This window comes from Meleagris gallopavo, chromosome 2 (genome assembly GCF_905368555.1).
Source record: "Meleagris gallopavo chromosome 2, MGAL_WU_HG_1.1, whole genome shotgun sequence".
In the NCBI taxonomy this organism is placed as follows: domain Eukaryota; kingdom Metazoa; phylum Chordata; class Aves; order Galliformes; family Phasianidae; genus Meleagris; species Meleagris gallopavo.
The window spans coordinates 41,753,227-41,766,413 of NC_139405.1; the positions used below are offsets into that span (position 1 = coordinate 41,753,227).

General features: G+C 38.6%; 1 protein-coding gene across 3 annotated transcripts; it reads right to left on the reverse strand.

Moving 5' to 3' along the window:
- Nucleotides 1-583: 583 nt before the first annotated feature.
- Nucleotides 584-12,955, reverse strand: CCR6 (C-C motif chemokine receptor 6). 3 transcript variants are annotated; one of them, XM_085219869.1, is made up of 4 exons: nt 10,986-12,955; nt 9,541-9,714; nt 3,851-3,930; nt 584-3,760 (listed from the first exon to the last, which is right to left on the reverse strand). In XM_085219869.1, the coding sequence occupies exons 3-4, from the start codon at nt 3,857-3,859 to the stop codon at nt 2,675-2,677; spliced, it is 1,095 nt and encodes a 364-aa protein (XP_085075995.1). In that variant the 5' UTR covers nt 3,860-3,930; nt 9,541-9,714; nt 10,986-12,955; the 3' UTR covers nt 584-2,674. The 3 variants fall into 3 exon arrangements, with proteins under 3 accessions (XP_085075995.1, XP_031408298.1, XP_010705386.1); XM_031552438.2 differs by lacking the exon at nt 9,541-9,714 and having other exon boundaries at nt 10,986-12,954; XM_010707084.4 differs by lacking the exons at nt 9,541-9,714; nt 10,986-12,955 and adding an exon at nt 6,723-7,180.
- Nucleotides 12,956-13,187: the final 232 nt, after the last annotated feature.

Below are 13,187 nucleotides of genomic sequence, written 5' to 3' on the forward strand. Positions count from 1 at the left end.
ACATGAAGCCAGCACTGCGCTGGTTGGAGCTGAAATTCTACCTCTCAGCAGCCTCCTGCAAGCTCTTCCCAACCCTTTTATCCCCTTTTCTCTCGGAAGACCATTCATAGTGATTGAGATTTTATCTGTCTTAATATTAGCACAACCTGTAACCCAAACACCATTTTAATCTCATGCACATGCCATGTTCTCCTTCCCTTAGTAACACTTCTAGCTGCAGCCCATGGAGAGCCCCTGCAGGAGCTCCCCAGGCCAGAGTTGCAGCCTGTGGGGAGCAGCCCGTGGTGGGGCAGGAGGGCTAGGGGTGCTGCTGCTTGTGGGGACCTGTGTGGAGCAGTGCCTGAAGGGTGAGCCCCATGATACAGAGCCATGTTGGAGCATTGCTTGGAGAGCTGCAGCCTGTGGGAAGACAGGCAGGATCTGTTCAGGAAGGGCAGTGCTCTGTGGGAGGGACACCACATAGAACAGGGTGGAGAGTGACCATGAAGTGAAGAGAGACACTAAGTCTTCAGGTATGAGAGATTTTCCACTGAATAAAAGAATTTTCAAAGTAATACATGTAGTTAGAACCTTAGAGATGGGCTTTTTATCTTTGTTGCGTTTTTTATTTGTTGAATTATCACACAGAAAATCACCAGAGCTATATACAACAAATGCACACATATGCATTTACATAATTTTGAATCATATTCTTGCCTAAGTTATTATTCAGTGATGATAAGTAGACACCAGGCATTGACATTTAAGAATGTCACAGTGCACTGTAAACAAGGATGAATTACACCAGCGCAAGCAATACTCATTTCACATTATACCATATCAACACCATTCCTCAATTTTTTTTATCTTTTATTTTATTTATTTATTTATTTTGCTTCAGACCTATAGTTCTTGTCCCTTTGCATTGCTCAGAAAGAAGTGGTTATTGATTCCAAATCCTGTCTCCTCAGCCATGAGCAAAAAGAAAATCCAAGACAAACATCCAGCTGCATATAGCATTCATTTATTCCTGCCATAGAAATGGAATATTGTGCATAACAATAAACCAGTTTGCCCTCATTGCAGAGGAACTGCAGAAAACTGGTAGGAGCTTCAGCACACTGCAATCACAAGGTAGTGGGGCTCTCATTGTTACCTACATTCCACTCTTTGGTACACATCAACTCCTTATCCTGTCTACCTGGCCACCTCACATATTGTTACAAGGTGGTGAAGTTCTCTCAATGAACAGAAATTTCACTGAGGGTCTACTGGACAGTCCTTTCCAGTAGGATCTACTGCTTACAAGTATCTGCATGTATTAGAAATATCCCTATATTCAGAGTAAGTAAAATGCTGACTAACTCAGTCAAAAATTCTGGCTGAATTAAGTATGTATATACTTGGTGCTAGTAAATCCCTTCCTATGGAAACTGTGAGTGGTAGCAAAATACAAAGAAATAAATGTTCTGCAACCAATCTAGTTACAACAAAAAGGGTTGGGATTTGACTAGAGGCATTTCTGTTCAGTTTGCTTGCTTCTAGAATGTCGAGTGTGAATTTCAGCTAGAAAGATGCAATAAGACAAAGAAATAACACACCAAGAAATGTTCACAAGGTGATCAGCTTCAAAAGAGCACAGAACTGGAATCCAGGGCCAAATGAAGAGAAGAATATCCCAAGTAAAGATCTTTTGTCAGTTCAGAAGATAAGTAATTAGATATCAGAAAAACCTCTCTGCACATATATCAATTATAGAATCATAGAATATCTCAAACTGGAGGGGATCCACAAGGATCACTGAGTCCAACTTCTGGCTCTGTGCAAGACTCTCCCAAAAAAATGAAACTTTAGTTCTGAGGCCATTGTCTGAACACTTCTTGAACTCTGGCAGGCTTGGTACCATGAGCACTGCTCTGAGGAGCCTGCTCCAGTGCTCTTTATTTCGCAGTTTTCTTCTTTTTGTTTGTTTTGTTTTTTTTTTGGATTTTTTTTTTTTTTTTAATTCTTTTTTATGTCTTTGTCAGCGTTGACCAGCCTCAGCCCAAGTATAAGCTTCTGCAATTCTTGATGAGCAGGTGCAGGGTAGAACCAGGCAAAAGTTTATGAGATCTGACATCTAAGCCCAGCTATTCCAGCTATTCCTGGAACCTGTTTCTTCATTTCTTTGTCAGCTTTCTTTGCCGTGCTTTGCTCAAAATGTCATCCATTTATGTTAGTATTATCCATTGAGTGACCTGTCTACCAGAAAAATACAGTGGAGACCTACACTTAAATAAGACTTCCAGGTATAAATACTTAATAACAACAGCATAAATGTAAGTAGAATGAACCTGGACATAGCCTGATTCATTTCCTTTGTGCTTTTGAGATATTTCAGAGATGTAGGACAAACAAGACACAATATTTTTCTTAGAAACAAGGAGAGTTCCTCTGTAAACTTCACTTTTCTGATAATTCTGAGTGTGCACTTTAGAAGAGGATAAATGTTCAAAGAAGTAAATAAGATTTCAGTTTTCTGTGGGATGGTGTTACTCTTTTATGTTAATTATTTTCCTGAAAGGAATTGTAAGTCCTGGTTACTCCCCTTGAGGTAGAGAGAAGCCCCAAAAGACTGTCTACTACAGACACAGTGAGACTGTATTGGGTTGCTTGGTGAACAGAGTCCTTCAGAAATAATGTTGTAAAAATTATATCATATAGTAAAAGAAGATGCATTATCAGTCAGAATTTCACTTGTCTGTCGTGAATGATAAATATCAGAATTTGTCTTTGAACTACGTTTATTGTATTTCTTGTACCTCATGCACCAAAGGTCCTTCATGATCTTCACAAAATAACTTCTAAACTTCACTCCAATAAATGCATAGAGTACAGGGTTCAAGCAACAGTGTAAAAATGCTATGGTCTCAGTGATATATTTTGCATAGGCCATTCCCTTTTCAAAGTCACAAGATTTTTCTTTATTGCCCATATTTGCAACTGCCACAAGAAGAACAGTGTTATAGGGCACCTGGCAAAATAGGAAAACAGCTACAATTAATACAATCACATTGATTGCTTTGTTTCTTTTGGAATTCTGGGCTTGTCGTAAAGATTTGACAATGAATGCATAGCAAAAAATCATGAATATGAAAGGTATAAAAAATCCAAATCCCACTTGTAGACACAGCAGCAGTGATTTCAGGACAATGCTGTCAGACATTTTGTCAAATCTGTGATCGCAAATCTCTTTGGTTTCATTAATGGAGATGTTATAACTTTCACTGTGTAGAAAAGAGGAACTGGAGATTAAGATAGCTGATGCCCACACAGCCAAACAAATCAATTTACTGTATGCGAGCGTTCTTGCTCTGAGTTTAAATGACTTTGTTGCCTGTACAATTGCGATGTACCGGTCCACACTGATAAAGGCCAAAAGCAGCATGCCACAGCTGAAGTTGATTGCATAGATACCTCTGGCCATTTTGCAAATGAAATTACCAAAAATCCATTTGTCAGCAGCATAATTCACTGCCCACAGTGGCAGAGTCAGCACAAAGAGTATGTCCGCTATGGCCATGTTGAAGAGGTACACATCCGTCATGGACTTGGTTCGTTCATATAACGCAAAGGTCATCACTACAAAGATGTTACCAACTAGGCCGACGATACAAATCAGCGAGTATGCAACTGGCAGAAACACTTTTGTGAAGTTCCTGACTTCCAACTTGGAACAAGGTGGTGTAATTAGAGAAGCGTAGTCTATATCAAAAGAATATTCTGTTGTACCGAAATCTGTCTGTAAAAAAAAAAAAAAAAAGGAAAAGATCAAGAGTCAATTCATAGGTGTTAATCCTTTCTATATATGGTTTGTCGTTTAAGTACTTACAGTATTCATTTTGTTAGTGAGCTTCTTTCTGAGAAGGAAATATATGTGGAGAAGAATTTCAAAATGCACTCCCAAGATTTCTGAAAAGGAAATAAAAGTTGGATTGGGAAAACAGCGCAAGAAATGTGAAGAAGCAGAAAAACATTTGGAAATGGAACTTGGGTTCCAAGAAGAACCAGATCACATCAGCTGTATCAACAAGACACAATATCTCAACAAAATGCACATCTCTGCAGCATGGTGTGCAGTTATGGAAGGTGGGTGGTTTGTATCAGTATAACTAAGAGCACCATCTTATATTCTTAGAGCTTATAAGCGATGGATGAGAGTATGTGTTCTTTAATTCACACTGACTTCACTCCTCAGGAAATTTGAATAAATCAAATCTCACTTTCAAAAATGCAGTGTGACAGTTTAAATCAGTGTACTGAGATAAATATAGAAGAGTAAGCAGCAGAACCTAGCATCTTACTATACTCCATAACAATATGTACTGTTTTAACCTCTTTTTTATGTGTATGTGTGATGAAAAAATGTTATTGACTCTCTTTTACAGAAGAGAAACTCAAGCATGGAGTCCTTATAGTAAGTACAGTAAGTACCTGTCCCCTCCCCCCCCACATCACTTTTAAGAGTGCTTATCATTGTGCAGGATTTCAGTTATGTAAAGTCAAATCCATTGACTGTGATTGCAGTGAGACTCAGACTTCTGCAAATCAGACCACAGGGTCTAAAGTTTTGACTTTAGATGGATAAAATGGGGAACATGCCATTGGTAGGAGCATGCCATTGAAGGCCACAAGCACAAAGCTGGATGTAACTGACTTGCTTAACCTCACACAGGAGCCCACAGGCAGGAGATCTAGATCTGCAAAGCAGTCCAGATATTACAAGGAACCTGGGAGAAGGAAAGGACAGGACAGTCTTCACTCTCCAAAGGCATAGCAAGAATCAGTGTCCTCAAGTAAGGAGTCTGGCTCATATTGGACGTCTTCAGATGGGTAAAAGAGCATTTGAAGCATGTGGTCACATCACAGCTTCTTTGGCTTTCCTGTCTTTTAAACAAATCTTTAACCACCGCTCCAACTTCCTCTGTGAGCTTTTCAAGGCTGATTTTTAGAAGCTGCAGTGATATGACAGCACGAAAGCCGTTGAACAGCATCTGAAGCAAACTTTAATAAGTTGAAGTGTCTTCTCTGAAGTGCAGAGGTGTATAAGGCAAGCCGCCAAGTCATACAGTACACCTGGGACTGTGGACCCTGGTCTGTCTTCTCTGAGCTACCCTCATCTGCAGCTGCTGCTTCTCCCTCCTCTGCCTCAGCCAGCCACATGCCCATTTGTGGTGTCTCTGTTACCCTTTGCACTGCCTGTGCTAAACAGTTACCTGTTGTCACGGAGTTAACTAGATCAATCTATGCCTGTGGCAGGGGGGCAGTAGGTCCCAGCCCCACAAAATGGGAAGGGAAAGGGAAAAGAGATGGGGAGATGGGAGCTGGGCTCAAGGAAGGAAAAAAAAAAACAGCGGCAACAATCTATGGAGGAAAACTTATTTTACTAACTATGATACCGGAATGCAAGATAACACAATATAATTCAACCTAATTGAAATTGAGACTAATAAATCAAATAAAATAGGAGAGAGAGAGGGTTGACTGAGACCGAGTCAAACCTGAAAAGCTTGGAACGGCTAGGAAGGCACCCTCCAGCACCCACTGCCAGGCACTAAGAGCCCACCTCACCCGGAAGGGCCACATCCCATAACTTCTGTGATGTATAGGGATAGGTACCTGGAATTGGAGCATTAACACTTTAACTCCCAGTGCACTACATGATGTTATGATGCGGAATACTGAAAATCAAAAAACATAAAACCGTGATACCTTTCTAGGTTATTATTTTAGAAACTGTTATGTTACTGTTGAATGGATAAATAGATAAATAGATAAATACATACATACATACATACATACATAAATAGGAAGACATACCTTCCTTGGATATAAAAGTAATTCTTGAATACAAAGCATGAATGGAATAAAAAAAGTGTGAAGGCATTTAGAAAGAAGGGGATACGTGTGTTTCCTGAAGTCTGTAAGCACAGTCTCTCTATATCCCTAAGAAATTCTTTGGGGCACCACCAGCCACACGTTTCATCACAGGAGGACCAACAAAAGCCTCTTGAGGCTGCCTGGTACAAGAGGGTAGAGAAAGATTCAAACTGAAACCAGAATAGCAGAGATCAGATTTAGAATCTGATTTAAATCTCTTGAGTTTATTTCCTTTTGAGAATTTGAAATAGAATTCACCAAAGTTGTTAGGAAAGTGCACTGACTGCAAAGGAAGCTGAATCAGAACTATAAACTTCTTGATTTAAATCTCTGCAACAGTCTTTCAATAGGCAGCTTTACTTTGCACTAATATATTAGGGAATTTTCAAAAATAAATTTCTGTACATATAGGAGTGAGCTCAGTTGGGTGTGTTCTAATAGTGTTTATCTATTACATAGAGGCACATCTATGTACATGCACACAAACATACTTATGAACATTAAATGTCATATAGGCTCTCTATTTTCCACTCTATCTACATTAACTTTTCCTTTAGCTATAGAAGCAATATGTGAGTACTCCAAAGTAAGACTAAACTACAGTCTTAAGTACAAGGTGAATTGGAATTATAAGACAGTGGCTGAAGAACGACCTCAGGAAAAAGATGGATTTTTGTAGGGAAAAGATTTCTCAGCATTTGGAGGAAATCAGAAATTATTAATCAAGCATTACCTACCTTTACAAGCACCCTCCTGCTAATGCATGTGTTTTTATGTATTCAGCATGCATCCATGCATTATATATAATCTATTTTAGTACTTACCAGATTGAAAATAGTCTATAGGTCAGATAATACTGTACGACTCTGTTACATTCTTCTATGGCTGTTATATTCTTCATCAAGCACACTTACAATCAGCCTCAATAGAAGTACGCTTTGATTTAAAAAAAAACAAGAAATAACTGCAAGAGTCAAAGGTACGGAGTTAAATTGAAATTATCACCACTTCCTCCTGACAAGCAATAACTTCCTTCTTTTTATGTAAAGGAAATTATTTAACCTTATCTGTGCTGGAGATGTGCAAGGCAAAGAGAAGTCATTGAATAATTGAGTGAGACTACCTATATAATAATTCTATTTTCAAAAAACTGAGCCAACATTAGAATCATTAAAAATAAAGTGTTAAGATAATCTTTAAAGGCCCATTCTGGTGAAAATTATTCTATGACTCTTCGATCTGTTTACATCTGTTGTTAAAGTTAATTGAAATCAGAAATGAAAATACTTCATTTTATGATTCATTATTTTTTTAAATATATATGTCTCTATTTCTAGGCTTTAGTTGTTGATTGCAATATAGATTAGTGGGTAATTTGTAGAGAAAACTGAAATAGTATATTCTTTCTTCTTATTTTAAAAACTGTTTCTGTGAGTGTTCAGTTGAGCCTTGTTACCTCATTAGAGGCACCAGATAGCATTAATACAGGAAGTCTTTTAAGCTACGCTTAAGTTAATAGATCCTAAAGAAATATAGGATGATAGATGTTTTGCTCCTATTTTCATTCAGAACAGAGCGTACCACAATGCAAGCAGATCCCAAGCAGCTTAAGTATGGTACTGCGTTGCATGAACCATAACCAGGAAATGATACAAAGATGTGACTGGGTGGATTTAGAAATAAATTACCATCATTCGTAATCAATTCAGCAGGCATATAGCATTTTCTTATATTTATGGGTTCTTTTTGGATCCAAGCCATTGGTTCAGCTACCATTAAATCCCAACATATTTACATGAATCACTAGCATACACATTAATACTTAAAAACCCTGAAATGTGGATATCATTTTTCCTATGTATTAATTTGTATGCTGAGACACCCATGGATGTTTAAATTATTGCTGCTGAAAAAATATCTTTGCTGCTTATAGAGCAAAAAAGTGTGAAATCAATCTGGACTGTGACTCTAACTTCAATGGACTCAATAAAAAATAATTTGGACTTCTTATTGCTGTTTGGAACAAAGCACTGCCTGCCATCCCATATCGGGGGAAAATTAAGACTGAATCTGTAAAATAATTGAGCTAATGAAATATGGTTTAGAAAAGTTCAATATGTGGAAGAGAGATTTAAGAGTTTCAGTGCAGAAAAGATGATTTAAAGACAGAAAGTGAAGAGAAATATTAGTAGCAGACCATTAAGATAATTTCCACTACAAATTTACATTGATAAATCAAGATAACACCTGCAGTTATAGGATCGAGTTACAGCAGTGGTCAAAAGACTTGTTGATCTGTGGTGACTGGATGGGCATGAAGTTTTGGAGTCAGACTACCACACATGATTCTGTTGCTCACTGTGTACCTGGGACATCTTTTAGAGATCTGTCATTCTTCTCTAGTTGCCTATGATGTTCTATTTCTTTTCAAATGCATTGATACTAAATTATAATGTCTTAAGCAGCCAGGAGGCTATCCTACCTGATCTCAGTCTCCACAAAACTCGACTTAAAATAGCTGCATTTTATTAAGAATGATTAGAAAAGCAAGAAGCGATAAAGCAGAAGTTATGGTAATGCTTCTGTAAAAATCTGTTGGGCTCCCACCACACAACTACAATACAGTTCTGCTCATTCCTGCTCAGGAGGCGTATGGTGAGGCAAGGCTGTTGCTAGATAGTTATCAGGTGTATAGGACAACTAGCTGAAGAAAGATGGAGAAGATAGTCTGGACAAGAAAATTCCTAGACATGATAGAGTTCTATAAAACCACGAGTTTTTGGAGGCTTTAAATGCAAAATGATTTACTGAATCAGAGAAAAAAAAAAACATAGGGAGCTGCCTGTGGAGTTAGCAGGTAATATCTGGTAAAATACAATATCATCACACATTGGGGGATTTTTTGCTTCTGGATGTTACAGAGGAAAAACACACACAAGAGTTCAAAGAGAGATTAGGCAAATGCAGATCTAGGAGGCCTGCAGAGGTAATCTTTCCTAATAGCTTGCAGGAAGTTTCCAGCTCAGTAGCATGGTTAGAAACAGACTCCTGAAAGCTGCAAGGATATCCCAGGACAGAAGACACAAGGAAGATGTTCTCTGCTTCTGGCCATCTTCAGAAATAAGGCATGGTCCCGAGAGGATCTGTAGTCTGTAGGACCATTCCTGTATTCTTAGCTGCCACCATGCCCAACCACGTGTCCTACCTTGCTTGGAGCCATCCAGGTTCAGCATCTCACAGTAGCTGCAGAAGAATACCTACGTTTTCATTGGCCTACAATGCTCAGCAAGGAGAGCTGAGCTGTGGGTCAGTGCTAAGGGCAGAGTGGAGGCAGAGTTGTGAGCAGAGAGGATGTATGAGCAATGGTGCAGTGGAAGGTGCACACCAATGCTGCCCAAACCCAGTGACTCTTTCGAGACATCCTTAATCACAGTAACAAACTACTCCTCACCACTTATTTCACTTATATCATGGTTTCATGATTTTTGGTTATCAGTATTCCACATCATAACATCATGTAATGCACTGGGGGTTTGACTGCTGATGCTCAAGTTCCGGGTGCCTGTCCGGAGGAGAAGAAGAACTACATTTCCCCAAGGGACTTTGTGGTCAGTGAGGAGATATAACTCCTGGCAAGGTCACCTTATGTTCTCTTCTTTGCCTGTGCTTCTTCGCTGGCGCTTCTCCGTCTGCGCTTCTCTGCCTGCGCTTCTTCATCGGCTCAACTGGACTGCACTTCTCATCTCAGCGTTGTGGTGAGGCCGATCCACCTTCCAGACACACACTCTCTCTCTCTCTGCTTATATTCTGCTGATACTATATTTAGTAAATTAGTTTATTTCACCTCAGATTGTTGCCGCTGTTTTCAACTATTTCGGGGTCCCCTATTTTCCTTTTCCGGGGGCGCAGATCTGCGGATCTCTCTGCCCTTCTAGTCACGGAACCAGACCGAACCAGCCCGTAAACTGTTCACATTTTCATTGCAATTTTCATCATTAAAGCCTTGGGAATTTTCAGGCCACTTAATTCACCTTATCCCTTTTACCATGGGATTTTATTTAAAAAAAAAACACACATTTTTTACTGTTCCACTAACTTGCTGTTATTTGCATTTCAAAATGTCGTAACAAAAATAATCTAATTAACATGATTCACATTTCATGTGAACGTTCCTAAGGTATTTTCTGAACTTTCTTGGAAATAAAAATGCGAGTTTCATTTCTAATTCTTCTTTCCATCAAGTGCTGTGAGAAACAGTACGTTTACTTTTGATAAGTTGAAGTGCTTATATTTCTTGTAGTAACACAGCTATGTGCAACAGCATAGATCTTGCATACAGATAACTCATTTTCTGCCTAAAAACTATTTGAACTAAACCACTGATTCCTGCTCACTGTGTTTGACAGTTTGAAACACGTACCCCAGTTCTGTTAAAAACAACACATTCAGAGCAGGAGCACATTCTGTGTTGGTGAAATGATTTGCAGGCCATTCCTCTGTGGGACTTTAAGTGCTCCTTTCTCTTGTCTCTGGGACTGACTAGATGGATCTGAGTCTCACGCACAAACTTCTTTGTACAAAGACAAATCTAGCGTAAGGCAGTCATGTAAGAGGCAAATAAAAAGTAATGGAAGCAGAAATTTTATCTATATTACAAAATTGGATGCGACTACATGTCACCAACCAAGTCCATCATGATTGTACTCCATATTCAAAGAAGCACGTCTACTAGTAATAGCTTCCAGCACCTCTTTCAGACAACAGCTTGCATTTGGAATGCTAACAGTTTAGCTTGGGAAGCAATTGAATACTATCACGTGTATTTCACAGAATGAGACCATCTTACTATGAGGCATAGTAAGATGGCTTGTTTCATTAAAAGATAAATCAGAATTTCAGATTATCCACTACAAAAATTATCTCTCATTTTTTTCCATATTCAAGAGCTTTTTAATTTCAATGTATCTCATGCTTTTTGCTTGCAATAAATCCAATATTTAGCAAGAGAAACAGTCTTCCAGAAAGTGAAGAATGAAGTCCTTTTAGGTTAATGCCCAAATTACTACAAGATAGCTAGCGCAACTTACCTCCTTAGCGCATTTTCTTCTGACCCAGTTACAAAGCTCAGACAGCCTTTCTTGCAGACACTTTGTGCTTCGCCTTCACACTGCAGCAAATGGAAAGAGTTTTTTCTTTTTAAGACATCTATTTGAAAATCTGCCAGGTATGCAAATGAAGCCCCCACATCTAGCTAGTTTTTGCTTGTATGTTAGAACTCTGAAAGGAAATTTACTCTCGTTTAGCTAATACGGTTATTGTGGTTTCTCAAATCTCACCACATGTTAGTTTTCTGCCACCACTAATTAAGGAAAGAAAATATTGAAACATAAGGAAAACACTGTATGAGTTATTCCAGAATCCACCTGTTTCTTCTGGAATGACTCAGGATGTTCTTCTAATTTTAAAACACACATATCGCACCCCATTCCTTCGTGCTTTCATGTTCATTCAGTTAAACTTAGACCAATTTAGTCTGATACACCACCAGCTGAGGTTCTGGTCTCTCCAACATTCTGTCAGACCACAAAATGTAAACTGTATTTTTACATTCAGGTTGCTTATATTACCTGTTCATAAAAAAAGAAAAGAAAAAGAAAGTTATAATCACATATTGTCAATACATTTTCTCATTATTTTCTTTAAAATTCCTTCCACCTGTTTGCCTCTGGCTTTCTGCTCCCTTTGGTGTTTTTCTGTATTTGGTACTTCTATATTTAGGGTTTTTTTGTTTTCTCTATTCCTTCCTCTTTTGTTTTCTGGCTTTCCTATTTTTCTCTTATTTCCACCTCTAGTTTTCATCCTCATCATTTCTCTCCAGCATTATATCTTGTAGTAATACTTATCTGCTTCCCCCTTAACCTTTTTTCCCCTTAATCTTTTTTCTTGGTATTTGCAGCTTCCGTCCCATCTGATTCCACCTACTCATGTCTTCTTGTATACTATGGATTGCCAAGGTCCAACCTAATATCACAGTACAAGCATCCATCGAGGTTTTAGTTGGGCATCTGTAAACCAGTCAGAGAAGACAGATCATTGCTAAGGCCTTCTACAGGGTTTAATCAGATGAGGTGAATTTGAGATTAAATAGGTAACGATGGTTACAGAGCACTTGGAAAGTTAAGGGCCTGCATAGTGTTTAGGTATCACTCCTAGCCCAATACATATGACTGCATTTGTAAAACCTCACAGTCTGTTTTCTTCCATCAATGTATGTGCTATTCAATTTGAAAATGGAGACTAAAAAATAGATAAATAAAAAGATGGGAAACAGTTTGTGGTTCATGTGAAAATGGTAAAGAATCAGAGGTGATTTCTTATGTTGAATCTGGAATTTTCTGAAGGAGGAGCACAGTCATACTCAGAGCACTTCTCTGCTTCACAGCAGCCTTGCTTCTCACAACAGCCTACCTCCTAACTGAGCAACGCATGGAAGAAGCACAAAGAGCTGTGTGTCCTTCCGTTGATAATCACTGGATTCAGAAAAGCTTGTTAAAACAATTTTTTTCTAAAGATCATGTTGATGGAAATCAAAGTTTTAAGCAAACAGATTTTAAAAATTGTGGAGTTTTTTAATGGAAGTTTGGATATATAATATGCCAGTTTAGGGAAAAACAACAACAACAACAAAACAACACACAAAACAAACAAACAAAAAAAATCAAATGGGTGAATTAATCTATTGCTGCTCATTCTTTTATTCTCTTTGGTAGGCTGAGGTTACATGTCAGATTACATTTCCTCTTAGAGTAGAGAAAGTAGGCAATGAGTAATGTCATTCTACAGCCTAAGGTCTTTTGAAAGTCTAGACTGGAAAGGGATTGGGAATTGTAAGGTTTTATAGAGGTAAGGAAGATATTCAGTAGTGAAAGGAAAGGAACAACTGACTGAAGATGCCAGAAGCTCATAATCTGAATTAACCTACCTTCTCTGCCCATGAGAAAGTATTGCGTTGACTGGAAAACAAATGCTCGTTCCTGGAATCCCAAAGAAGAGAGAAGTACCAGTCCCAACCCCTTACTCTCCACCACTTCTGCAATGTTTTGCATACAGCTGTGCATCACCCAGTCATTTTGTAAACGTCTTTTCTGAAGTCACGGAGAGGGCAGCTGTCTACATAAACGTCTCCCCTCTGGAAATGCACGTGTCAGAGGTAGTTATTACAACATTCTTTGTCCCCACCTGAGTTAATGAATCCATGAAACCTAGCCCACATTATTAGACTTACAAAA